The 26,883-nt window shown below is 44.1% G+C and overlaps 1 protein-coding gene across 2 annotated transcripts; it reads left to right on the top strand.

The window, feature by feature from the left end:
• The first annotated feature begins 2,496 nt into the window (after positions 1 to 2,496).
• LOC310660392 (prostatic acid phosphatase-like) lies at positions 2,497 to 25,342 on the top strand. Of its 2 annotated transcripts, none has more exons than XM_083405083.1 (11): positions 2,497 to 2,735; positions 6,372 to 6,467; positions 7,810 to 7,896; positions 8,673 to 8,825; positions 12,890 to 12,988; positions 14,050 to 14,154; positions 15,640 to 15,772; positions 20,797 to 20,879; positions 22,432 to 22,542; positions 23,376 to 23,541; positions 25,077 to 25,342. In XM_083405083.1, the coding sequence occupies exons 1-11, from the start codon at positions 2,580 to 2,582 to the stop codon at positions 25,109 to 25,111; spliced, it is 1,224 nt and encodes a 407-aa protein (XP_083261209.1). In that variant the 5' UTR covers positions 2,497 to 2,579; the 3' UTR covers positions 25,112 to 25,342. The 2 variants fall into 2 exon arrangements, with proteins under 2 accessions (XP_083261209.1, XP_083261210.1); XM_083405084.1 differs by having other exon boundaries at positions 2,498 to 2,735; positions 22,432 to 22,538; positions 23,372 to 23,541.
• Positions 25,343 to 26,883: the final 1,541 nt, after the last annotated feature.

The raw sequence follows: 26,883 nt of genomic DNA, 5'->3' as shown, positions 1-26,883 counted from the left end.
GCATTTCCATGTATTCTGGTTTCTGTCACGGTATCCCATTGCGCCAGAAGCTGTTTAGTCCTGCTGGCCACGTGACCTGGAAAGCTGTCTGTGGGCAAACGTCATCTCCCTCAGCCTGAAAGCGAGATGAGCGCCGCAACCCCAGAGTCACCTTTGACTGGACTTAACCATCCAGGGGTCCTTTACCTTTTTTACCACACCATAAAATATTTTTACGTAATAACACATTATTAACATTACAAACAAGATATAATGTGCCCGTTACGTTATGAAAATCATTCCTTAACCCTCCCTTAGTGTTATAAACCATGAGTGTAGATTCTTCCCAGGTCTTTTCTAACACAAAAAGAAACCTCACTCCTTTGATCTTTACTTGTGCTAACACCTCATAACCCCAGGCTACTACCTGGAAGGAAATCAGACTGACTCAATTAACACAGTTTAGGAAGTTTGCCCAGCTTAATTAGCTTTTCATATGTGCCAATACCAGATGCTTGGAAGTGGGTTGAACACACATCCTAATACATGTGGGTTTAGCTTACATTCTGACACTTGGTAGTTTGACATACAGTTTTATCGCACCAGCACCCTAATTAAATTCTAACATTTACTGAACCCAGGAACTTAGCACCTACAAACCCATAGGCACCATTGTTTCTAAGTACTGGTCATTCCAAAAATCCAAAGAGGAAAGACAAGCATTTGCTGATTTTTAAACAGAATCTGGAATAAGAGCCATTGCTTGGTGGTTCAATAGCTATCATGCACACAGCCATGACCAAAAGAGCCAACAACAGAGACTGTTCCTGCTCAAGGAAAATCTCACCTAACCAGTCTTTTTGGGTAAGGGATAAGATGGATGGGGTCCTGATCCCAGTAACATTACTGATCCACTGATAGCTATGTTACAATGTCAAAACATTCCCAGGCTGTGTCAATATTTCTTTTCTGTCAATCTTACTCTTTTTTGGGGGGGGGGATGGAGTCTCACAGTGACCTTGGTTGCAGATCCACAAGGAAAGAAAATGTACAATACAGTATTGGATTTAAAAAGGGCCACAAGTTTACAATCTCCAATTGTACAAGGTCTTTTTAATTGCTCACTTTCATATGTATTCACAAGACAGTAGATGCTGTCTCCTGCTACGTCATTCACCCCAAGTGACCCCAAGCTGTCTCAGAGCTCAGAAGCCGTTGAAAGCACCATTCCTGATTCCTCACAGCCCCCCCACATTAAATGATGCACCAAGGGAGGCCTTCTGAGGCCCATTAGCTTTGGGTGAGAAATGCCGACCAGCCCTCAATTCTCCCTATGACTAGTAGTCCTGATAAGTACAGTGGTGCCTCGCAAGACGAAAAGAATCCGTTCCGGGAGTCTCTTTGTCTTGCGGTTTTTTCGTCTTGCGAAGCAAGCCCATTAGCGGATTAGCGCTATTAGCGCTATTAGCAGTTTAAGGGCTATTAATGGCTATTAAAGGCTTAAGGGATTAGCGGATTAGCTGCTAAAAGGCTATTAGCATCTTAGCGCTTTAGAAAAAGGGGTTGGGGAGCGGAAAAAACCCTCAAGAATCGCAAGACATTTTCGTCTTGCGAAGCAAGCCCATAGAGAAATTCGTCCTGCGAAGCACCTCTGAAAACGGAAAACCCTTTCGTCTTGCGGGTTTTCCGTCTTGCGAGGCATTCGTCTTGCGGGGCACCACTGTAGATCTATGGAAGCCCATTCCAACTTTCAACTCATGCCTTTGCTATGGGTGCTCACGCCTTCTCTCTCTCTCTCTCTCCACCTGAACTGACCCCAACATCTATGACCTCATAATAATAAACATCACTGCCTCAAAGAGTGAGATGTGCAGGGCAGAGTCGCCAACAGGGAGATGGGATCCCTGAGTAAGAAAATAATTATTAAGTCACAAAGAGGAATGAATGAGTAGATGTCAAACAATTTGGAAACTGTTAGAAAGCTGGTTTACCTTATATACAGTGGCGGAGGAAGCCCATAGGGGCATAACACACTGCAGGGCCTCAGAATCTGCCTGACTCCTCCCACTCAGCTGCCACACAGCTGGGGGAGAGGCAGCGGGCGGACCATTTGGGCAGGAGAGATGTGTGGTTCAGGTGTGCTGCAGGCCCTGCAGTGAGTGCCGTTGGGCATTTTGTCACCCCCCGCAGTGGTGACACCTGGGACGGCCCGCAACTACCACACACCCCTTCCTCTGCAGTATATTTCCACTTTGGGATGGCCAGCCTGCATAGGGCAGTTGTGGCCTGCTCAGTTACATCCTTCATCTTCTGCTCTGTACCATATACAAATCCACACACACTCCTACATGATGTGAGGGGAGGAGAAAGGTGTGGGATTCTGCCTTCGGCAGCACAATATAGAAATATCCTTTTGAACCAAATGCTTCTAGAGAAAAAGTTTTGGCCCCTCCTCCCTTGTTTATCCTCCTTGCCTGGGACTCACACTGCAGCTTTTCGAAAGAAGCTCAATTAAGAAATACGTCTGTTGTCATCTTATTGCCACATCATCCTGCAAATGCCAATGATGTGTCCACCCATTTGAGTTCTTTAAAAAGCAGATGCAGGAAAGGCAAAGCTTTTGCCTGTCTGCTGCCAGGATGGGAGAAACAAATCCAGCGAGAAACTCCAAGTGTTTCTATTTCTTCTTGCTTGGCGTCATTGGTTCCCTCCTCCTTCAATCTGCATCGGGTCGCGAGCTGGTGTTTGTGCTCTTAGTAAGTAAAGGAAAGCAAATATTTCGTTGCTACTATGCATTTGGTTTGTGGGTTCTTCAAGGCGAAATTCTTGGGGCTGTGTCCAATTTTAGTTCTACTCAGAGAAGACCCATTGAAAGTAATTGATATGACTAACTTGGGTCCATTCATTTCAGTGTGTCTAAACTTAGTTGGAGCCCACCCTTGGTGTACAGCTCTCCAAAGGTTTCATGAATTAACTAGACTTTCAATGGTGGGTAGTACATGGTTTTCCTCTCTCCTATATTTACAGAAAGGACGCGGGTGGCGCTGTGGGTTAAACCACAGAGCCTAGGACTTGCCGATCAGAAGATCAGCGGTCCGAATCCCTGGGACAGGGTGAGCTCCCGTTGCTCGGTCCCTGCTCCTGCCAATCTAGCAGTTCGAAAGCATGTCAAAGTGCAAGTAGATAAATAGGTACTGCTCCGGTGGGAAGGTAAACGGCGTTTCCGTGCACTGCTCTGGTTCACCAGAAGTGGCTTTGTCATGCTGGCCACATGACCCGGAAGCTGTACGCCAGCTCCCTTGGCCAGTAAAGCGAGATGAGCGCCACAACCCCAGAGTCGGCCATGACTGGACCTAACAGTCAGGGGTCTCTTTACCTTATATTTACAGGAGTAGGGGAACCTGTGGCTCTCCAGATGTTGCAGGATCACAACTTCCATCATTCTTGACCAGTGACCATGCTGCCTGGGGCTGATGGGAGTTTTAGTCCAACAACAGCTAGAGGGCCACCATTCAGTAAGCCTGTACACTATAAATTAAAAACTGATGCTAACACATTCCGCCGGTCGCTTGAATTATTTTAAGATGCACTTGTGTTTAATGAGGGAGCTTATGCCTCTTTAGTAAAGAACATGCAGTCTACCTATAGCTTTTAGAGATATAACATGCATCAGAATGTTAAAGAATATAAAGATAAGAATTGAAATGCTTCCTGGCCTTCAAGTGTAATGAGCTCATCTATAAACAAACCTGAAAGAGCAGCCATTTTAGATTGCTGCCATTAAGATACTGCTCTATCAGATACATGAGGTTCAAAGGGAGGATAATCACAGCCTACGTGTAAATAGATATACAGTTTTACAAGGTGAGCATAGGACAGCATCCTGATAGAAGGGATAAAACATACTATTGAACCAGCTGAAGTCATGAAGACATAAGAGGCTTGCTGGATAGGACCAAAGACCAGTCTAATGTGTTGCCACAATGACCAACTTGATGCCTATGGAAGGTGGGAGATGACTGCAATAGCCCTTTCCTGCTCATGAGACCTCAGAATTGATATTCAGAGGGATATTGACATTTTGGAGAAAGTAGACAATGGGTATACACATGCAGTAACGATTCAGTTCAGACCCTAATTTTATGCTTTGGGAAACAATTTGCTTAGGTCTGATTATCCAGCAAAACAATGCTTTGTGCTTTCCCCATTAAAGGATTATTATTTTATGGGCAATGTATACAGTAGAGGTAATAGTAAGAAATCTCTGAAATTGCACAGTGCTGGTGCCTTTGAAGCTGGTTTGAAGTGCAAAGTGGATTTGGTTGGAGTGGATACATAGGCGTGTTCCATGGAAGCAGAAGAACCTGAACTTCCAGCATTTTACAAACAAACCCCATTAACAGAACGAGCAAATAGCGCTAAGCAGATAAGGACAAGGTGATATATTACTTCCACATCCCTTTCCAAAGCAGGACCAGCCCAAGGCGTTTTGCTGCCTGAGACAAGGAACAAGTCGGTCCCGTCCCACCCCCACATTCCACAGGCAGAAGCTGACTGGCTTGGAAGTTTATTTTTATTTAATACTAGTGTTGGGACAGTATTATTCACCACACCTGAGGACAGCAGGCTAACTTAAAGGTAGCTGTTATGTACTGAGTTGAATAGGATCCAAACTGCAGCAGTCTGATTGGTCCTAGAACAATAGGATTCAGAATGCAGCAGTCTGATTGGTCCTAGAACAATGCAGCAGTCTGATTGGTTGGCAGGAACCACCCAATCATGCTCCAGATATAAGTGAATCCGCAACATGATTGGCTTACAGTAGAATTCCAGAATTAGCCAATCATGTGCAGCCCATTGTGTAAATAATGTATATAAAGCAGATACTTTGAGGGGACATTCATTCATTCCTCCTCACCACTATGAGCTGAATAAAGAGCATGAAATCACTTTGCTGAGTATATTTCAGTAGCACAGCAAGCTGCAGGACATACACAACTCTGTCCTCTGACAGAGGGGAGTGGTTAAGTGTCTCAGGAGGAAGGGGGGTGGGCTACCACTGCTGGCTCCTACCCACATGCCCCAGGATCTGAGTTCTGTGGAAGAAGGCAGGTGGGGGGGAGGGGAACCCACTAATATTGGCTTTGTAGAGATCAATGATACATGCTTGGAGCAGCTTTCAAGGCAACTTCAATTGCCTGGAGATGTTATTTTCTTTCTCTCATTTTGCCCACTCCCCATAACAGCTTTACAGTAGTGGTCAGCGGTGTGGTAGCACTCACCTGATCTCCTGCCACCCATGTTGCTTCTGCTTACTGGCAAGTAGATCAAAAGGGGAAAGGTGGCAGGGTGCAAACGCGTTGGCAGGAGGCCCAGAATGGCTCTGCTGGTGTGTTTGCATCGCACCAACTTCATCTCCTCCTCCACCTCCCAGTGAGCTGTAGGAACATGGGCAAAGTGAGGTCAGGTGAGTGATGCCTTCTTATCATCTGACTGCTACTGCTGCATATCACTGGTGTTACAAAGGATCTTGCGAGCCATCCAAGTTAAATTCTGCTGATCCTTCTCATCAAGTTGCTGAAAGTAAATTGGAAGGCTAAAACTGTATTGGCTGAACAGACTTGAATAAATTATTTCAACTTTCCCCCATCTTTACCTCACAGCCTTTCCTAGTTTGCTGCTGGCATAATATATTATTAATATTTAGCCCGCCCCCCCCCCCCGCCGCCCAATTTCTATCATAATTACCGTATTTTTCACTCCATAAGACACACTTTTTTCCTCCTAAAAAACCCATGGGCAAAAAGCAGATCTTGCTTTTTTTTTTTTTAGAAAGAGGGAAGGGGGTGTTGAAACAAAGCCGCTGATCAGCTGATCAGCAAGCAATCGGAGGAAGATAAGGGACTCTAGCGATAAAGGAGGCTGCCTGGGAAGGGGGAGGTAAAGACAGCGAACTTGCAAGGAGAGGAGACAAGAATACTAAAGCAAGCAATGAGGAGAAAAATTAGAAGAAAAGGAGAAGCAAAGAACTGCTCCAGCTAAGGAAAAGACACTAAGGCAAACAAGAGGGAGGGGGGTGTTGAAACAAAGCCGCTGAGCAGCTGATTGGCAAGCGATTGGGGAGGGAGATAAGGGGCTCTAGAGATAAAGGAGGCTGCCTGGGAGGGGGGAGGTAAAAGCACATGGATCCTCAGGAGTTTTGCATTGGGTCACCCCAAATTCACCATCAGATCACATAGCATGTCTGTGGCCACAGCATGAGCCACAAAAATAAAACATCCACTGTTTCGTTCAGAATATTTTTTTTCCTTGTTTTCCTCCTCTAAAAACTAGGTGTGTCTTATGGTCAGATAGACTATTTTACTTTAGCATTATTCACTCTCTTTTACTAGATTTATCGGCATGGTGACAGAAGCCCTATTGAAGTCTATCCTAACAGCCTACACAATGAAAGTGCCTGGCCACAGGGATTTGGACAACTGACTAAGGTTTGTTGGCTTTTCATAAAGTTTGGTTTGAAAATTTTCAAGAATTAGACTTCTGGAATTTGGAATTTGTACAAAATTTCATTCTAGCTCTAAGAGACATGATACCCCACTCTCTGATAGTCACAGATTGAAGTGGGCCACCTAACCTGACCTGTAGTGATCAGTGCTTGTCTCTACTTGACTTATCCAACACCCAAATCCCTCTGAATGTGCCTGATTTGGCTCAGGACTTGGAACTCGGGTGAATATGGTGCACAGCCCTAATAAAAGGGGCAATGGGTCTGTGATATAGAAGTCGAGAACCTTCCGGCTATGGACTTGATTAGGCCTGCTAGGCTATCCTATTTGGCCTGCAAGACCATTTCAGCCAAGCTGCACCCAGATGCATACAGGAAACACCATTCACTCTCAAGTGTATCAAATCCCTTTCAAATTCAACCCAACAGAGAAAGGCACCAGATGCAAACAGTGCCAAAGGTTGAGCCATGGTTGCACAGGAATCATTAGGAGCATCAGGAGCACAGTCCCAACCAATCCTTTGCAGTCAAGTCCCATGTGAAGTTGAGTCAAAGGACTACCAGGAGTGAACTGCCAAGTGTTCATTTCCAGCCACAGCTTTAGTTTGGGTGCCGTTTGCACTTGGCACCTTACCTTGTCATGCTGCTTTCAACTGGAATCAGATACTCAGGAGTTCTTGCTCACTCCAAGTGTATCCAATTCCTGCCAACCGCAGTGCAACAGGGAGAGGCACCAAATTCAAATGGCACCAAAGGTTCAACGTGGCTCCAAAGAAACAATCAAGAGGACACTCCCAATGGCACATCTGCAGCTGTGGCTTTAGCTTTTTCACATCTGACAGCATACGATGTCACGTGCTTGACAAGTGGGCAGCCCTACCATTTGCCAGCCTGGCCCAGTGTCCCCCAAACTTGGATCTCCAGCTGTTTTTGGACTACAACTCCCATCATCCCTAGCTAGCAGGACCGTTGGTCAGGGATGATAGGAATCATAGTCAAAAACAGCCAGAGATCCTAGTTTGGGAAACACTGACCTGGCCCGTGGAGGAATTGCTATGTTTGGATCAGGCACTCTGGCAGAAAGCAGTTCCCTACCCCTGGTTCTGAAATGTTTATTATTAAGAGCAAAAGGGTCACATGGTGGTTCCACCTGCATGGAAAACTGATCCTCTCCAGCCTCTGATCATTTTTGTCACATTTCTTCAATCATTCCCTAGGAAAGCAGCCGAGGTGGGTAATGCTTGGCTCTCCACAAGGGCTAGAAAAGCCATAAGACTGAACTCTGGCTTCAAGAGGAAATCATGTATCTTTTGTTGCTCCCACAGATTGGAATGCAGCAGCAGTATGAACTTGGAAAATACATAAAGAAGAGGTACTCAAACTTCCTGAGTGCTGAATATAAACGAGAAGAGGTAGGTACGGGAATTTTCAAGAAAGGGATTGGTGTGGTTCATAACAACATCAGATTCTGAGAAAACCCAAGGGATGTTTTGATATTATTCATCAAACATTCCAGTGGTGTTAAGAAGTCTCCTCCAGCAACGATAGCCACTTCTGGGTGTAGCATAAAGGAAATTTCTGGAGTAAAGCTTCTGGTAGTAGAGGTAGAGGGACCCCTGACCATTTGGTCCAATCGTGACCGACTCTGGGGTTGCGGCGCTCATCTCGCTTTATTGGCCGAGGGAGCCAGCGTACAGCTTCCGGGTCATGTGGCCAGCATGACTAAGCCGCTTCTGGCGAACCAGAGCAGCGCACGGAAACGCTGTTGACCTTCCCGCCAGAGCGGTACCTATTGATCTACTTGCACTTTGACGTGCTTTCGAACTGCTAGGTGGGCAGGAGCAGGGACCGAACAACGGGAGCTCACCCTGTCGCGGGGATTCGAACAGCCGACCTTCTGATCAGCAAGTCCTAGGCTCTGTGGTTTAACCCACAGCGCCACCCGCACCCCAAGCTTCTGGTATCTGATGATATTCGAAGGGAGACATTCCTTTGGGTTGGCAACAGATGAAGCACGGTCCTTGGATACACTGATTCCTCTTCATCAGTAGAGGCCTCTGCTAGAGAGGGTCCCTCAAAGGCTACCAAGCTGAGATGCCCTCAGATCCCATGACACCCTCCCACTTCTAATGAAGAGGTTTCTGAGTCCAGATCCAGGGTCTTGACACACTCCCTTAATCCTTTCTAGATTTTGATCCAGAGTACCGAAAGTGATCGAACCATTATGAGTGCCCAAGCAAATCTTGCTGGTATGTACCCTCCTACTGGTGATCAAATCTGGAATTCTAAAATCCAGTGGCAACCCATCCCGGTGCATGTTGTACCAAAGGAAAGAAATCCGGTGAGTACCAGAGTCATAACCAATTTTGTCTGCCTTCCACGCTCTTCCTCAGAAACCCCATACAGTATACCGAGAAGGAAGTGTATGCAAATGTTCATTTAAAATAATCATTTCCCTTAATCAGAGGTTCTGCAACATATAGAAGAAGCACATTACCATTTGTAGCTCGTTTATTTATAGCCCTGCCTTACTTTCTGTTGAAGGAAACAGCATTTGAATTTAGGATTTGGGGGCCAAGCTCCCTTTGAGGATGAGTTGATTCCTTGACTTCTAGTTCTGACATAGCGAACTGTCTTGTCCTCGTGCAGGGATAGTTGGCTGTGTTGCAGCCGGTGTGATGTTGTAGCTGTTATCAGGGCCAATCCCAACACTGATTTAAATGTGCACATCAAAGCCAGACAACTCTGTATCCACTGTACTGTTTTCAACAAAGGATAATGCTGCCGTTTATACATGTATATAAAGCTTTCTGTCTATTACTATTATATTTTTTTCATACAACAATAGTACCGACTGGACTTTCACAAGCAGCAAAATATATTGAGATGTTTCGGAGCTTTGGCAAAGATCCAAGCAGTATCTTACGCCACACTGTATGGTGCTACAGAAAGCAAGCAGTATCTTTTCTTGCTTGAAGGTTTTTGTAGCTTTGGAGACTAAAGGACATTTGGAAAGCGTTTTCTTAAAGGCACAATGGAGACACGTCTCCCTTGCAAGTCTCAAATTGTTTCCTCAACACCTTTTGTTGGGTTCTCCCTTACAACCCATTCCCAGCAGTATCTTGATAGGCAGGTTATTTCCCAGGGCGAACAAAGAGAGTTTCATCAGTCGTCATCCTAATCATCTGTCAAGTAACAGGAGAGCCAGGAATAATTAGTTCTCATTTTGATGCCTGTTGGTTGCAAGCTGCTGCAATTTGGTTGGGCAAGAGCTACTACACCAGTCACGTGGAGTCTAATAACTGGCAGTTAGCCACAAGTGAATCTCTTAGACCTATTCCTGGTCACATAATCTGTGCTGCGATGAACTGTAGGCCTCAAGCAGGCTTCCTCAACCTTGGCCCTCCAGATGTTTTTGGCCTACAAGAAGAAGAGTTTGGATTTGATATCCCGCTTTATCACTACCCAAAGGAGTCTCAAAGCGGCTAACATTCTCCTTTCCCTTCCTCCCCCACAACAAACACTCTGTGAGGTGAGTGGGGCTGAGAGACTTCAGAGAAGTGTGACTGGCCCAAGGTCACCCAGCAGCTGCATGTGAAGGAGCGGGGACGCGAACCTGGTTCACCAGATTACGAGTCCACTCCTCTTAACCACTACAACTCCCATGATCCCTAGCTAGCAGGACCAGTGGTCAGGGATGCTGGGAATTGTAGTCTCAAAACATCTGGAGGGCTGAGGTTGAGGAAGCAGGGCCTCAATTGCTGTCACTACAGAGCTGCTGCTCAGCAAATGTGGTGCCACGGCAAATGGCTGATGTTCTCTGTCTCTGTCTTTTATTCACTTTCTATGTCCTCCCTCTCAGTTCTCTCAGAACTCAACTCTCCCCTCAAAATCTCCTCACCAAAACTCCCTTGTGTCAGGCAATGCAGGGTGTGGGGCGTTGAGGTGAAATCACCCCATGCCCAACCTCACGGTTCTGACAACATTCCTCACACAGAGCCAATTAGCTTTTTTTTTATCTTTTTGAGGGCGGAAACTCCCATTGATACCAATGCGAGAGGTTCCTCTTTTCACTAAGTGGTGGGTGAGGGAGTTTTGTGAAGGCTGAGGTGGTGCAACTCCCCACACGCTGCATGACTCATTAATCGAGAGTTAATTTCATTAATCGAGAGAGTTAATTTAGCTTGACTCTGAGGAAGCTTCCCTGCCAAACAGAAACAAGCTGCAGTCTTGATACCACACTGAACAGCCGTTCCCAAAGCTGGAAAAGCAAGAATTATATAGCACACATTTTGAGGGATAAGAAGTAGGAATTTTGATCATCTCTTCCCCACCTTCTCTCATCTGTCTTCCACTCATTTCTGGATTTTGGCCTGCAATGTTTGCATCAGATGTTGGGAGGATAGAAAAAGGAACAAAACTTCTTAGGCTCAACTCCTTGATTCATAGACGCTCCTTAACGCCACACAGACTGTCTGACATGAGCTCTAGTTCCTCACTGGGACGCCAAGCCCTTGGGACATATCCGCATTTATGGTGGGAATGCTCATAGGTTAAACGCTTTGGGGATATAGTAGTCCATGAAACTGGAACTATTATAAGGTGCCAAGTGACACCTTCTCCACAACAGGCAATATCTCCTTTATTCACTGAGGATTACACTGCTATGTACTTTAAGGAATTAGTTGGGCGCTTTCTTATTTGCAATTCACAACTGCAAAACTCTGCCGGGACTTGATATGAGTGAACCTGGTTTACTGGTATGGGATATTGTTACCAGAGGGAAATGACATTCAAATTAAGAGTGCTTAGAGGCCAAAATAAAAAAGATAATTTTATTTTGGTATGGCATGGTTGTGCAATGTACGTTAAAATACAGGAACATGGCAGATCTCAATATGCAGTTTCTAAACAGATTTGGATAATTTTAGTTCTACAGGGGTTCCAATCCCCTTTATAGTGTTTTCAGTTTTGGCAACCCTATGCCCAGAGATAGAAAATGGGAAAAAATAAAATAAAATAAAATGATTCAGATGTTTATTTGATGTATTTACCTGAGTAAATCCTCTAATGAAGATGTTTAATACGTGCCTGCCCAGAGGGTTAACTCTAATCCAAACTGTATTTTCTGTAATTATATTTTGCTTTCCTTTTTATATGGTTCATGACAAAATGCATCTTATTTTCCTGTATGTTAAAAATAAGTAAGCATTTATTTTAGGGGGGGGGGGGGCTTATTAGGCTAAGCAAAAAAACACAAAACAAAAAAGCAAGTCTGTTCTCAAAGCAAGACCAATGTTACAATACGTCATTCTGACAACCAGAAAATATCTCAGTGATCATCTTCACATTATTCTGTTAGTATATTAACAGCATGTCTATTTTGAAGCAGGTCCCATTGAGTTCAGTGGGGCTTACTGTATGTGAGATCACTAAATCATGTGACTTCAAGCCAATGAACCCCTGCAGGTTATGAGACAGGTATAATTCAGAAATGGCGTCATTGTGACAAACATCAATCCTACATAGAGATAAGCACTCTACAAAAACCCAGCTGAGAAGCTTGAAGTGAGACAAAAGGCAGTTACAAGCATAGCTGTCAACCGTCCCTTATTTGGCAGGAAAGTCCCTTATCCCAGCGCCGTGTCCCGCTGCTGTCTCTTATTGATGACGTCCCTTAAATTTCCCAGGTTTCAAAGGAAGCAGCTCCTCTCCCTCCCTCCCTGCCGGCCAAGGAGGAGGGAGGCTCCAACTGTGTTGCTTGGCTGCCCGGCCCGCCCCCCTCCGGCCTCCTCTCACCAGCATCGGCCCCCGGGAGCCCCTCCCCGCCGGGACTGAGGAGCCTTGAGAGGAGAGCGAGGGCAACCATAGAGAAAGCAGTTCAGAGAGAGGAGGAGGAGGCGTGGGCAGGTGTTCCAAGGGCTAACCATAGAGGGGGAAAGTGGAGGAAGGACCGCAAGCGCTTCTCCCATAGATTTGTAGTGGTAAACTAGCCTAGATAGTCTGATCTGCGGGTTTACTTTGGGCGCTATTTCCCCCCCCCTCCTCCCGCCCTGCCTGATGGAACTGAGAGCTGCAGATGGAGCACGAGAGAAAAGATACAGAACTGCAGCAGCATCTTCGTAGCTTGGACTTCGTTTTGCGCTAAAAGTGGTTGCTGCTTGTAGTTATTTAATTGCAGTGATTCATCAGCTGGGGTCTTGAGCAGCAACCTCCGGAAATGAAGGGCTAAAAACCGGCGCTGCTGTCCCAAATTATCTGGTCCCTTTTAACTTCGTATTTCAGCTGGTTGACTAATATCCCTTATTTTGGCTGCTGATCCCTTATTTTCGAGGCTGCTGGTCCCTTATTTTCAAATCTGTAAGTTGACAGCTATGGTTACAAGTTGTGTCGTTTTTGTTTCAGAAATTACGTTATCCAATTTTAAATTGTCCACGCTACATAGAACTTCTGAAGGAAACGATGAAATCCAGTGAATTCCAGGCCAAAATTCAACCGTACAAGGTACTTTGTGCAGGATTGGGGATGGGTATTGTGTCAGTAATATTTCCACTACAGCCTAGGTCCAGACATTTTGAACTCTAGTGGGTAATTGCATTGCTGTTAGATTGAACCTCAATGTATCAAAACTAGCTTACTTAAAACATGTAGTATTTCTATATGCAAAGACCTATGCATACCGAACAATCAACACAGGCCCAGTTCAGATTATCAGTTCAGATGAGTAATTTTCCCACACATTGTGTTCGGATGCCACCTCTTCCTTCCTGTGTTAACCAGGAAATCTTCAGTCAACTATAATCTCTTAAATATTCCAAACTGAGAAATTAATGTTTAGAAAGTGCGGAACAAGCCGGGATCATAAACTAGGGTTGCCATACATCCGGAATCTCCCAGACATACCCGTAATGCTGCAGTTGAAACAGTGCCTGGGCAGATATTGGAAAATGTCTGGGAAAATTCATACATATGGCAACCCATGTCTCATGTCGGCAGTGTGATTTTGCCAAAAAAGCTCAACAACTTTCCCCCAAAATGGTCAAGAGCTTTTGTGTCCGGATTTTCACTTTTTGAAATATGGCAACCCTATCTTAAAACATGCTTGAAGTTGGTTTAAGAGCCTGCATTTCCAGGCCTGTTTATCCATTTTGGGTGGAATGAGAAACTATGGTTTATTAAACTAGGGTTAATTCTGGGATAAATTGTGGTGCACTTTAAAGGGAATAAGGAAACTGTTGTGTACCCAGGCAGGAGGCTACCGGTAAGTTTATATCTCAGCTAGTTATTAAGCCAAGGTATGATCAACTGAAACAAGCCACAGTGTTAGTGCAGAGCCTATGGCTGCAATCCTCCACACAGACTGTAATAATACATAAGATGGATATTAATGTGACTTAGCTATATGGAGAACTGCAGCCTATGAAATCTTAAGTGGCAAGTGACTACATTCCACAGACCTATCCATGCTTAGCAGTGTGCAGAATCATAACCTGTGTGATGAAAATATTAGAAAATCTTGATGTCTGATTTGCATCTGAAGTATTCGTGTTCTCATTTCTTTTCAGGAATTTATAAAAACCATAGCTTTATATTCAGGATATGACCCTCAAGATCTCACCAATTTGGTCAATTTCAAAATATGGCATGTACAGGATACTTTATTCTGTGAGGTATTTCTCTCTTTCTCTTTTTTAATCTTTACAGTTTTATTGAGTTCTCCCATCAGACAGGGAGAAAACCCTGACTTATAATTAATTATTCAGTGGCACCTAAGAAAATTAAAAGGAGTGAAGGTGTTCCTATACAAGTGCATAATAGTTAAAGAAAATATGGAATGTTTTGTCTACATGTAAATTTTATTTGGCTTAGAAAAGTGATGGGCAGGTGGATATTTTTGCAACTCATTAAAATATTTTGTCAGATAAAGGTAGGATTTCCAGAGAAAGGTACCAAGTACTGGGGCTGTTCAGATGTAACAGTAAACCATGGTTTGGAACAGGATAATCTGTGAACACACACACCCATGTGTTGCTGATCTACATCTTTCCCGGCTTTCCTAATGTGAGCTGGAGTTCAGCCATAACTGGTAGGTCACAGATTTCCCATCCCTGATTTAGCAGACAAGCATAAACCATAGTTTGCCTTTGCAGATAAAATGGCAAGCTATGGTTTGACATTGAACCAAGACCTGAAGTTGCTATCTTGTCGAGAGCAACAGAAGAAAAGACAGCAGGGAGGTGAAGGAGTCTTATTACCGTCATACCTCCAGTTGAATGTGCTTCAGGTTGAGCGCTTTTGGGTTTTGCCGCTCGCGCATGCGCAGACGCTCAAAATGACATCACACACATGCGCGGAAGTGGCAAAATGCGACCCGCGCACACGCAGACGCGCCGTTGCATCTTACATTCCATTCAGGATGCGAACGGGGCTCCGGAACAGATCCCGTTCGCATCCCGAGGTACCACTGTATAAGGGCATTACATCTCAACAGACATTTGACATTACATCTCAACAGGTCCAGTCTATGGCACCTCAATCTGAACTGAATGAAAATTTGCTCAGACTTAAAAAGCAAGGCCAGAGACAGCAAAAATATAAAGCCAGATAGAGCTCTATTGGCTCCTAAATCACCTGATCCTGCCTGAACGCTTCTGTTCAGACATGATGGCATTAGACTCGTCGTTCTCTCTGCCTTCAAGTTTCCTTAGTAGGTACAGAGAATAAAGTTGCCAGGCCTTGTTTCCAGACTCCCAAATTTGAGCCTTCCAGAGCCTTTCAAGTTTGTATTCCATCTATGAACAGGGGTTATATCAACCATGTAGCTTTCAACAGCTTTTTGTGGCATGGTTTTGGTGCACAGGAGAGCAAAGTAGAATCCATAGTGTGATTTACTACTTAGAGGGATCCTGCCAGAGTCAGAAAGCAAATCCAAGTGTGACATTGATGGCAGGAGCCCAGAGGTAGAGATGAGTGAGGAAATAGTTCAGTATGCATTTTAATCTGAATTTATGCAATTTGCACTTCCTGAAACCACACACACACACACACACACACACACACACACACAGAAACAATGGCCCAACATGGCAATAAAAAACAGAGCTACAAAATGAGGTATTTCAAAAATAAGAGTAATGTGCTTCTTTCTATTGCAGTCTATTCACAATTTGACACTTCCTGTGTGGGCTACTAAAGAGGTGAGGGCAAAACTGGCTGAGCTGACCGTGTTATCCTTGTCGTCGTTATTTGGGATTTACAAAAGAGAAGAGAAGGCGCGGCTGCAAGGAGGTAACCAAGACCCTTTCACTGAGGCACTGTGATTGACTTCTCTTGCTTTGCAGCACACTCTAGCTGAAACGAGACAGGCCTTAGGGCTTGGGTGCTCTTAACTGGTGTAACTGGTACCTTAATTAACAAAAAGCCTTAGTGGGTTAATCAGTGCAAGCCCATTTTAATCAGTGATGGAGAATCTTAACTGGTGGAGCAGTGTGTTGAGGAGCACATGTTTATTTTGTTTCGCTATTTTATTGTGGCATATGCTGGGCTTATAACTCATCCTTGCCTCTCCAGTTGAAGGATGCAGGCTCTGGGACGGGGTGGCTAACTCATGGTCCTCCAAATGTTGTTGAACTCCAACTCCAACCAGTGCCAACCAGCTAGTGGTCAGGGATTATGGGATTTGTATCCCAGAAACATCTGGAGAGCCACAGGATAGTCACCCCATTCCTAGGACAATCCAGGGTGCTATCGAGCCCTAGAGGGCTCCAAATAAGTGGAAATGGACAAACAGGCAAAAAATATTTGATGATAAATGAATAGTTTGAGGAGTAGCTGAGGTGGACTGCGGTGCAATAATCTGGTTCTCAGTGTGGTTATGAAATAGTCTAGTGGTCTGGAGTTTTAAGTTCATACACAGGGTGGATCTACACTCATGGTTTATAACGCTAAGAAAACGTTTCAAAATGGCCACCCACACACCTGTCTGATATCCATTGGAAGGGCGTTCCACAATACTGGGGCTGCTGCACTAAAAGCTGCATTTCAACATGGAGCATGCAACAATGCAAGAAGCATCTCCCGTTATGACTGCAGCACTAACATATACAGTGGTACCTCGGGTTAAGTACTTAATTCGTTCCGGAGGTCCGTTCTTAACCTGACACTGTTCTTAACCTGAAGCACCACTTTAGCTATTGAGGCCTCCCGCTGCCGCTGCACCACCGGAGCACGATTTCTGTTCTCATCCTGAAGCAAAGTTCTTAACCTGAAGTAATATTTCTGGGTTAGTGAAGTCTGTAACCTGAAGCATATGTAAGCTGAAGTGTATGTAACCCGAGGTACCACTGTATAGGATAAAGCAATCTCCCAGGTATCCTGGTCCCAGCTCTTAAGGACCAGTACTAAAACATTAAACCTGGCCCAGTACTATGGTAGATCCCTCAGTGTAGATCCCTCAGCACAGATGTTATATGCTGATGATAGGTCCAACAGCTGCTCACCTGGTGAGGCGGAGAAACAGCAATAACCTCCTGGCAGTAACAAGAATGTATGGGTTAGGGTATTTTTTCGTATACAGTGGTGCCTCGCAAGACGAAATCAATTCGTTTCGCGAGTTTTTTCGTTGTACGAGTTATTCGTCTTGCGAAGCACCACTGCATTTAAACACTGACAACGGCGGGGAGGGGCGGGGAGAAGCAGGACAGCTGCCGCAGCCGGTACCTCAGACTCACCCGCGCGTTGTGGCCACTGTGCGATGTGGCTGCTGGAGGGCGGCGGGGCTCAGGAGCGTGACTCCAGGGAGAGAGAGGCACTGGCGGCAACGGCTCTCTGAGGGGAGCGCGGGAGGGGGGTGGGCAGCGGCGCGAGGCACTAACCGTCAGCCGGAGGAGCGAGGAAGCGAGCGTGCGTGCGTGCAGTGACCATCGCCATGACACGAGAGGCAGGGCCATTTCGTCTAGCGAAGCAAGCCCTTAGGAAAATCCGTCTTGCGAAGCACCTCAGAAAACGAAAAACCCTTTCGTCTTGCAAGTTTTTCGTCTTCCGAGGCATTCGTCTTGCGGGGTACCACTGTATATTCATATATATTTTTCTACACATTTTTGTGTCTATTTTTCTTTTCTTTTTCTTTGTATTGCTTTATTTCTTTATCAATGAAACCTTTTCGATAAAATTTTCAAGAAAATATTATTACACACACACACACACACAAAGTCAGCAACAACATTGGGGATGTGTGGGGCACCAGCAGAGACACAAACTGGCACTCCCACCAGGGACCCAGCATCAAACTGGCACTGTGTCACTGCTGCCGGGAAGTTATTGCTGTGGCTCCGCCCCACCTGGTGAACCACTCCTGAACAGGTTGCCCCACTTAGCATCCTAACCGCCATGTTCTAGTCCAGATGCACCTTCTGAGGCAAGCCCTGGGGCACCCCACATAGACTGCATTTCAGTTTTTAGAAAGCCTAGAGTTTTTTAAAACAACTGAGTGGGAAATTATTAAGTGTCTTTTAACTGCAGCTAAAACATACCATTTGGAACCTGGAAACAGCTTTTCCAGTTTACGGATCTATCACCTATATGCCCAGTAGATTGTGCCAGCTGTTAATACCTCAATGCAAACAACATGGTTATGATGTAGTATCAAACACCCACACAAATGGAGGCACGAAAGGAAACACTCAGGTGTTGCTTGACCTGAATTTCATCTCACTGTATTAGATGACCACTCCCATCATTGCACTGACATTTCACGTGCCTTCCTCCTTCAAATTATTGGCTGCGTTCCTAAAGTGCTTACCTTTGGTTGGATCATGTCCCTTCTAGCTTTGCCTTAGTTGCCTTGCAGTACTTATGTTTATATTATTTCATCACACTCGTGATGCTGCAGTAAGTGTATTTATTTCTAAGTATCGCATTACTGTGGTACCTCAGGTTACAGATGCTTCAGGTTACAGACTCCGCTAACCCAGAAATAGTACCTCAGGTTAAGAACTTTGCTTCAGGATGAGAACAGAAATTGCATGGCGGCAGCAGGAGGCCCCATTATCTAAAGTGGGACTTCAGGTTAAGAACTGTTTCAGGTTAAGAACAGACCTCCGGAACGAATTAAGTTCTTAACCTGAGGTACTACTGTATCATATATATATTTTCTAAATCTGTAATTGGCTCAGGAAACATAAATAGGTTGTAGTGATGAAAATGAAACAGTACGCAATTGTTTACATTTGATACGTAATTTTCTTAAAATGGAAAATTTAAAGTCACATTTTATTGTTTTATTGTTTTGTTTTTTGTATATAAAAGTATTTATATGTGCCCCTACCCTAAAATATCCAGCTATTGTACCACGTTAAAACATAAAACACAATTTAAAAATAATAATAAATGCAGATAATCACTAAGGTGACCAGCTAAAAATAAAAATTAAACAGCTACAAAGACCTTTCATGAGAAGCCTGAAACTCAAAGGCGAGGGTGCCTTCTGAGTCAGCATTGGACCAGCATTGTTAAATGGCCTGACTTCTAGTTGAGCCTTGGGTTACATACGCTTCAGGTTGCATACGCTTCAGGTTACAGACACTTCAGATTACAGACTCCGCAAACCCGGAAATAGTACCTCGGGTTAAGAACTTTGCTTCAGGATAAGAACAGATATCGTGCTCTGGCGGCGTGGCAGCAGCGGGAGGCCCCATTAGCTAAAGTGGTGCTTCAGGTTAAGAACAGTTTCAGGTTAAGAACGGACCTCCAGAACAAATTAAGTACTTAACCTGAGGTACCACTGTATAGTTAAAGCTATGGTTTTCCCAGTAGTGATGTATGGAAGTGAGAGCTGGACCATAAAGAAGGCTGATCGCCAAAGAATTGATGCTTTTGAATTATGGTGCTGGAGGAGACTCTTGAGAGTCCCATGGACTGCAAGAAGATCAAACCTATCCATTCCTACGGAAATCAGCTCTGAGTGCTCACTGGAAGGACAGATCCTGAAGCTGAGGCTCCAAGACTTTGGCCACCTCATGAGAAGAGAAGACTCCCTGGAAAAGACCCTGATGTTGGGAAAGATTGAGGGCACAAGGAGAAGGGGACGACAGAGGACCAGATGGTTGGACAGTGTTCTCGAAGCTACCAGCATGACTTTGACCAAACTGCGGGAGGCAGTGGAAGACAGGAGTGCCTGGAGTGGTCTGTTCCCTGGGGTCACAAAGAGTTGGACATGACTAAATGACTAAACAACGTAAGGGAAAGTTAGCAGCGGTCCTCTAAATGATTTTAATGATCTCGCTGAGATATAAGAGCTTGTACAGAGTCCATTTAGATACACACTGAATTATCATGATCTCTGGGCATAACTATCTATATTCCAGTGAGAATCCCAGTTGAAAATAGCACCAGTATTGGACTCACAACTCACCCAGAGCACTTGCTAATTGCATGCTATCAGTGATTGATGATTGGATTTGGAATTATATCATATTTATATGTAATCGCTTGAGTGCTTGTTTCCCATGCTATAAGGACATAGCTCCCACTCTTGGTGATTTTTCATTTCAAAAAGAAAGAGGCAACAGAAAGACAATCTAGCAAAACTATTCTAGTAACTATTGACAGTTTTTAATTCAAAGCTATAAAACACATCAGACTTGAAGTTAAGTACTGATAAATTCCATTTATTTCAGTTTAGAGAAACAGGCTGCATTCCTGTATGCATCTACCTGGGAGTGAGTCCATTGATCTCAGTGGGACTTACTTCTTGGTAGACATGTACTGTATAGGAATGTGCTTTTAAACATCTGCTTGACCGTCCTGTTGACCAATGAATAACAAGTATTAATTCATTAAACTTGTAAACTGCCCTTCATACGAAGAGCACAGGGCAGCTCACAACATAAAAATACAAAGCAACAACACAAAATACATGATACAACAAAAGCAAAACAATATAACCTCGCTCTCACAAACACATTATAAAGGACATAGAAAGTTTAATCAGCCGAAGTCCTGGTTATAGAGAGACCAATGACAATTTTGGCGGGATGGTGCCCCTGTTAATTGCTGGAGATTGCATAATTGGCTAAGATATTATTGCCATTCATTATTATATTGAATCAATTCTTTTTTTGCTCCTTTCTATGCTATCCTGAATAGAAACCTCACACGTTACAGGGCAACCCTAATCTTGACTACTCAAGAGTTCATTCCTCTGTAAATTCAATGGTGCTTACTGCCAGATAAGTGAGATTCAGACTCTAGGTTTAGTAATTTTGCAGTATTTTTTTCTCCATCAATATCAACACTATCTCACTTCTACTTAGGTCTCCTTGTGAAAAATATTCTAGAAAAAATCTCCAGGGCTGCTAAAGGTTCAGAAAAGAGGAAAATGCTCGTCTATTCTGCAGTGAGTATATTTCCCCTAAAAACTTTGGTTGAAGTTGGGGGCATAGTTCGGCTGATCAATCTCAGTTGGAATTTACTGTGTAATCCTAGATAGAACTGAGTTCACTGGGACTTGCTCCCAGGTACGTGGGTATAGGATAATAGCATTAAGCAGTTTAAATCTGTGCAGGATTCTGCACTGCATCAAATTGGCTTTTAAGTTTGAAACCCTGAGATCCTATTCACTCTCTAGCAAGCCTAAGACCCAATGTACTTGTCAGAAACTGGTAATGAGAAAATGTGCCTGTCTCTCTGTCTCTGTGGATTCAGCTATACAGCTGCAAAGTAAACATTTTAAGTGTGCTGTAAAGTGCATTATACAAATGTGACACTAGATGGTGCTGGTGAGCTATGGCAAATTCTATATATTTTTCAAACTTTTTTTAAAAAAGCATTTTCACAACTTTTTTTTATATCTGTCTAGATTCTGTCTGTCTGTCTGTATATTTCTATGTTTGTGAGAGAGAGAGAAGAAAGAGATGGAGAATGGGTGAAGGAAGAAGATATGTTATACATTCTGTATAACATATCTTGACAAGACAGAAGTACTGTTTTTGGGGGACAGGAGGCAGGTAGGTGTGGAGGATTCCCTGGTCCTGAATGGGGTAACTGTGCCCCTGAAGGACCAGGTGCGCAGCCTGGGAGTCATTTTGGACTCACAGCTGTCCATGGAGACACAGGTCAAATCTGTATCCAGGGCAGCTGTTTACCAGCTCCATCTGGTACGTAGGCTGAGACCCTATCTGCCTGCAGACTGTCTCGCCAGAGTGGTGCATGCTCTGGTTATCTCCCGCTTGGACTACTGCAATGTGCTCTATGTGGGGCTACCTTTGAAGGTGACCCGGAAACTACAACTAATCCAGAATGCGGCAGCTAGCCTGGTGACTGGGAGCGGCCGCCGAGACCATATAACACTGGTCTTGAAAGACCTACATTGGCTCCCAGTACGTTTCCGAGCACAATTCAAAGTGTTGGTGCTGACCTTTAAAGCCCTAAACGGCCTCGGTCCAGTATATCTGAAGGAGCGTCTCCACCCCCATCGTTCTACCCAGACACTGAGGTCCAGCACCGAGGGCCTTCTGGCGGTTCCCTCACTGCGAGAGGCCAAGTTACAGGGAACCAGGCAGAGGGCCTTCTCGGTAGTGCCGTCCGCCCTGTGGAACGCCCTCCCATCAGATGTCAAAGAGATAAACAACTACCTGACATTCAGAAGACATCTGAAGGCTGTTCAGGGAAGTTTTTAATATGTGACACTTTAGTGTATTTTTCATCTTTGTTGGAAGCCGCCCAGAGTGGCTGGGGAAACCCAGCCAGATGGGCGGGGTACAAATAATAAATTATTATTATTATTATAATTATTATTATTATTATTATTCTCAAGTCTGCTGAACAGTGTTCTGCATCTAGCAATTAATGAAAAAGTTTCAAATTAGCAATATCACCAATAGTTACCTTTAGAAGCTACCTTCATTCACAAAACTTTACAGATGTATGTTTGGGTTTATTTTTCACAGCACGACACTACACTTGGTGCCTTGCAGATGGCACTCAATATCTACAACGAAAAGCTGCCACCATATGCAGCTTGCCAGTTTTTTGAGCTGTATCAAGAAGATAACGGGCAAGTATTCTATTGTTTCCTCAACAGTTGGAACTTTTTCCGTTGCAAATGGGGGGAAAATATATGCGTGCATTCAAATTCTTAAATTACTGTCCATGCACTGACTGTTCCCCAAAATGCATGAGGCTTAAATCTAGGGCCCAGAATCACAATGGCGTTTTGTCTACCTAGCTTTTCAAATTTATTTATTTTTAAATCTCTTAGTGGCTAATGTGGTTAAAACATAGGCAGCAATATAGATAAATAAGGACAACCTAAAATATCAGCCACCAAGCTCAGGAGTTTGGGGTGTGTGCATCAATGTCAGGGCATCTCAACCAAAAAGGGCCTGTCATAGAATCATAAAATTGTAGAGTCAGAAGGGCCCCTGAGGGTCATCTAGTCCAACCCCTGCAATGCAGGAATATGCAGCTGTCCCATATGGGGTTCGAACCTGCAACTTTGGCTTTATCAGCACCTTGTTCTGACCAACTGAGCTACCCATGCACTTCTCGCTCACCTCACTTTGGAAGCTGGGGAGGGCAGGAGCTGAAAATGTATTTCTATGAGGAATCTTAATAGCTGGTTACCCCCCCCCCAAAAAAACCCATTTAGTTTAACCCCAGACTCATTATAATACAACTGAGAGGTTTTAATTGCCATACATTGCCCAGGTCAAGACTGAGATCTGCTTTTGCCCGTGTGGTATTACAGACTCTGGGTTTAGTTGTTCTCGAATCATTGTGGCTGTCGAGGCCTTTCCATTTCATTCCTGAATAGCACTCCTCCTATCGTTATAATTCAACTTATGCTACATTTTCCTTCTTCTTTTTTTTCTTGGTTCTGCAAATCAGAGAGCAAACCGTTGAAATGTATTTTCGGAATCACACTATGAAGGACCCCTATCAACAAACTCTTCCAGGTTGCTCATCTGCGTGTCCCCTGCCAAAGTTTGCTGACCTGGTTTCTCCCATCCTAGTAGACGACTGGGCCAATGCATGCGGGAACGTAGTAAAAAGCAAAGGTATTGTAATTCCCTTAGCGAGCCACACACGATCATCAGTACAGATATGGCTGAGAGCTGTATATTGCCTACTGTACCAATATGAAAGCAGGGCTGGATCTACACTGACCTTTCTAACGTTATTAGAACAATATTAGATATATCTGTCTAAAATGTCACAGGGCATACTGGTGAATTAAAAAACGTTCCTTCATAGCAATGCAGTTTCCATTACTGCTGGTTCCTGGTTTCCCTGCAGCACCCTTTGGTGTCACATTTGAATAACATGTTATTAATGTTACAAGCAAAACGTAATGTGACCACTACGTTATGAAAAGCATTCCTTAATCCTTCCTTAACGTTATAAACCATGAGTGTAGATCTGCCCCAGATGTGATTACTCAAGGCAAAAGTGGCCACCTTTTGGACAGTGCTGCTCAAAAAAGCATTGCCAGTTAGTTTTGTTTGCCCTCCAGTGATGTCATCACATCGACAAACATGATTGGCTGCGTTGCACTGTGATTTCATCTTGTTTCATTGTATAGTTCCCCAACTGGCTGGTGATCATCCAGAAATGCAGTAATCAGAAGCCACAAAAGGGGGGCTAATTGTGGCAGCAGGCAGGAGAGGAAAAGCAACAATAAATATGAGTGAGAAATCACACGTGGATGTCACAGTTGGGGGGGGAGGCAATATTGTTAGCTCAAAAATAGTGTTATGAGTTTGGAGGGAGGGGAGAGCAGGCTGTATGCCAACACCATTATAACCCCTGGATCAAGCAAGTGTTGAACTATAAGCCAGGCTACCTTCATGATTGGACGTGGGTGGCACTGTGGGTTAAACCACAGAGCCTAGGACTTGCCAATCAGAAGGTCGGTGGTTCGAATCCCCATGACAGGGTGAGCTCCCTTTGCTTGGTCCCTGCTCCTGCCAACCTAGCAGTTCGAAAGCACATCAAAGTGCAAGTAGATACATAGGTACCACTCCGGCAGGAAGGCATTTCCGTGCGCTGCTCTGGTTCACCAGAAGCGGCTTAGTCATGCTGGCCACATGTATGCCGGCTCTGCAAAAATGTGTACATTAGGTATACAGAAATATGTTTATTAATAGAAATTTACATGAAAATGCTGACAGGTTTTTATCAGGATTTTAAATTGCTGCAGAAGTGTGGAGAGCTGATTTTAAACCTGGAAAAATGAGAAACTGAAAGAAGTGAAACTCACAGTTCCATCCACCCAGAACTGATTTTCTTACCACTTGCACAATCTTGGTAGCTGGACTGGGGGGGGGGGGGCAAATGCCAGCTGCAGCACCTCTTTGTCCCTGCAGTTTCTCAACCAGCCTGATTCTGAGCCCTCTTCTCCCGATATCAGGCATTGGGCTACACAATCTACAGTTTACCAATACTAGGGCTGTCTCAGAGCTTTTAACATGACTAACCTGGATTAAATAGCTATTTTGCTGCCACAAAATCCAACAGCCAAGGACGGGGAAGATGATAAGGATGAGGAGATGAGTAAAGAATATTGCAATAGCCTTTTAATTGTTTCTTACAGGAAAATGTTCCCAAGAAAATGAGCAGGCTTTGTGAAAGAAAGAAAGAAAGAAAGAAAGAAAGAAAGAAAGCACAAAGATGCCTAACTGGAAAGAAGCAAGATGGAAGAGTAAACTGAGCTTCTGGAACACCTTGAAATGTGATGCTGCACTCAACAAATCCCAAATGTAAGGATCTCTTTTTAAAGGCTGCATTGGATTAATAATAATAATAATAATCACGCTGCCTGATAACACTTCAACAATAAAGCTTGCTTTAAATAAAGAACTGGGATTTTGGAGTTCACCTGTTTCAAAGTGCCATCTGCTAGAGTTTGCATGGGCAGCAGGATTTGCCTTGTGTAGCTGGTTGTTGTTGTTTTAATGCCAGGATGCTTCTAGGTCACTTGGGAGATGCTGTGTCTCCTTGCCCTCTTCCAACCCAGAGCAGGGGTGTTTGGTCCAGTGTGTCATTTCTTAACAAGTGGCTTCCATGTGGGGAAGGACAGTCATGTGGGTTCTGCTGCAGAGCATGGGAAGGCAGCAGGAGAGATCAGAAGGGAAAGCCACTTTGAGAAGGAGCAGCTTGCACCCTGCAACCAAAGGCACCCCACCCCTAACTTCTCCTGGGAAGATACAGTCAGCCCAGGACGTCCATCTTCTCTCCTCCTAGGCCTTTTCACTGCTTCTCCTTCTTGCTACCCAACCTCTTTTTCTTCCTGCCTCTGCTCATCCAACAACCCACCCTTTGACAGTCCTGGATCACTCTGGGTCACCTCACCTGACCCACAGCAATCCGGGGCTGCCTCCATCTGATTCAGGTGAACCATGGATCCCCCAGAATAGGCCCCATTCAGTTCAGGATTCAGCCCAGTATGGTACACAACCACCATGTACATCTTACTAGTGATATAAATATTTGCAGCCAGCCATCTGTTACATGACAGGCACTGAAACTGCCTGGTCTCCCTGTACAGACAACATCACTTCTGACTCCCTGTGTTCAGTTTCTGCCAAGGGCTAACGTCAACATGGTCCACCGATGGTTGGCTCTGCTTTGGCAATGTGATGTACCTGAGCTTTTTAACATTTTCTTGCCCAGTGAACACTTAATCTACGGAGCTAATGCTATTGTACTGTGCTGATGTCCTCATTGACTGACCATGCTGTAGAAGTTTGATGCATGTAATTCCTTTGGATTATACGTACAGGCTATAATAACTGCACTTGTTACCATCCACATGAATGTTACAATCATGTATGTTTTTTAAAAATATTGTATATGTAAAAGAAGAAATGGTTTAAAATTATTTACATACAAGCTTTTTTTTTAATGGAAAAACACATCCACATGACAATCAGAGGTTGAGACCCTGGAAATTGGCAGAGTGAGTGGAAGTAATTGGGAACACTTCCAGTGCTTAATTACTGCATGATAGTCTGCTGTTAAAAGCTTGGAAATAAAGCCAACGACAATGAAAAGTGGCAGTCCAAAGCAGAATTAGTATTTATCAATAAACACATTGTTTTATCCCAGTTTCTTAATGATGATCATTGACAATGATAACAAAGGTTAGATTTTCAGAGGAAATTTTTCTAAGAAAATGCCTGAGATTTTTCATTTTCTCTCCCCAAAAGAGAAAAGGCCACTTTGCAGAATTTTCTCTTACTACTCTCCACTATTTTTTGTGACAGCAACCACCCTCCTCCTCTCCCACAAAGCCATGGATTGCTGATTGGTCCAAGGTATTGTTTATTATTATTATTTATTTAATTGATACTCAAAAAAAGAAAAAACAAGACAAGAATACAAACAGAACAGTAATAAAG

Source organism: Podarcis tiliguerta (assembly GCF_965153285.1).
Source record: "Podarcis tiliguerta genome assembly, chromosome: 12".
Taxonomy (NCBI): Eukaryota; Metazoa; Chordata; class Lepidosauria; order Squamata; family Lacertidae; genus Podarcis; species Podarcis tiliguerta.
This window is presented reverse-complemented; position numbering and strand designations above follow the sequence as displayed.

What these genes read in the sequence shown, in the direction of transcription:
- LOC310660392 (XM_083405083.1), top strand. Translation starts at nt 2,580, where the DNA reads ATGCAGGAAAGGCAAAGCTTTTGCCTGTCTGCTGCCAGGATGGGAGAA. An exon ending in AGGATACTTTATTCTGTGAG is followed by an intron (nt 14,155 to 15,639) that starts GTATTTCTCTCT and finishes TTTCTATTGCAG; the next exon opens with TCTATTCACAATTTGACACT. An exon ending in GAACGTAGTAAAAAGCAAAG is followed by an intron (nt 23,542 to 25,076) that starts GTATTGTAATTC and finishes TGTTTCTTACAG; the next exon opens with GAAAATGTTCCCAAGAAAAT.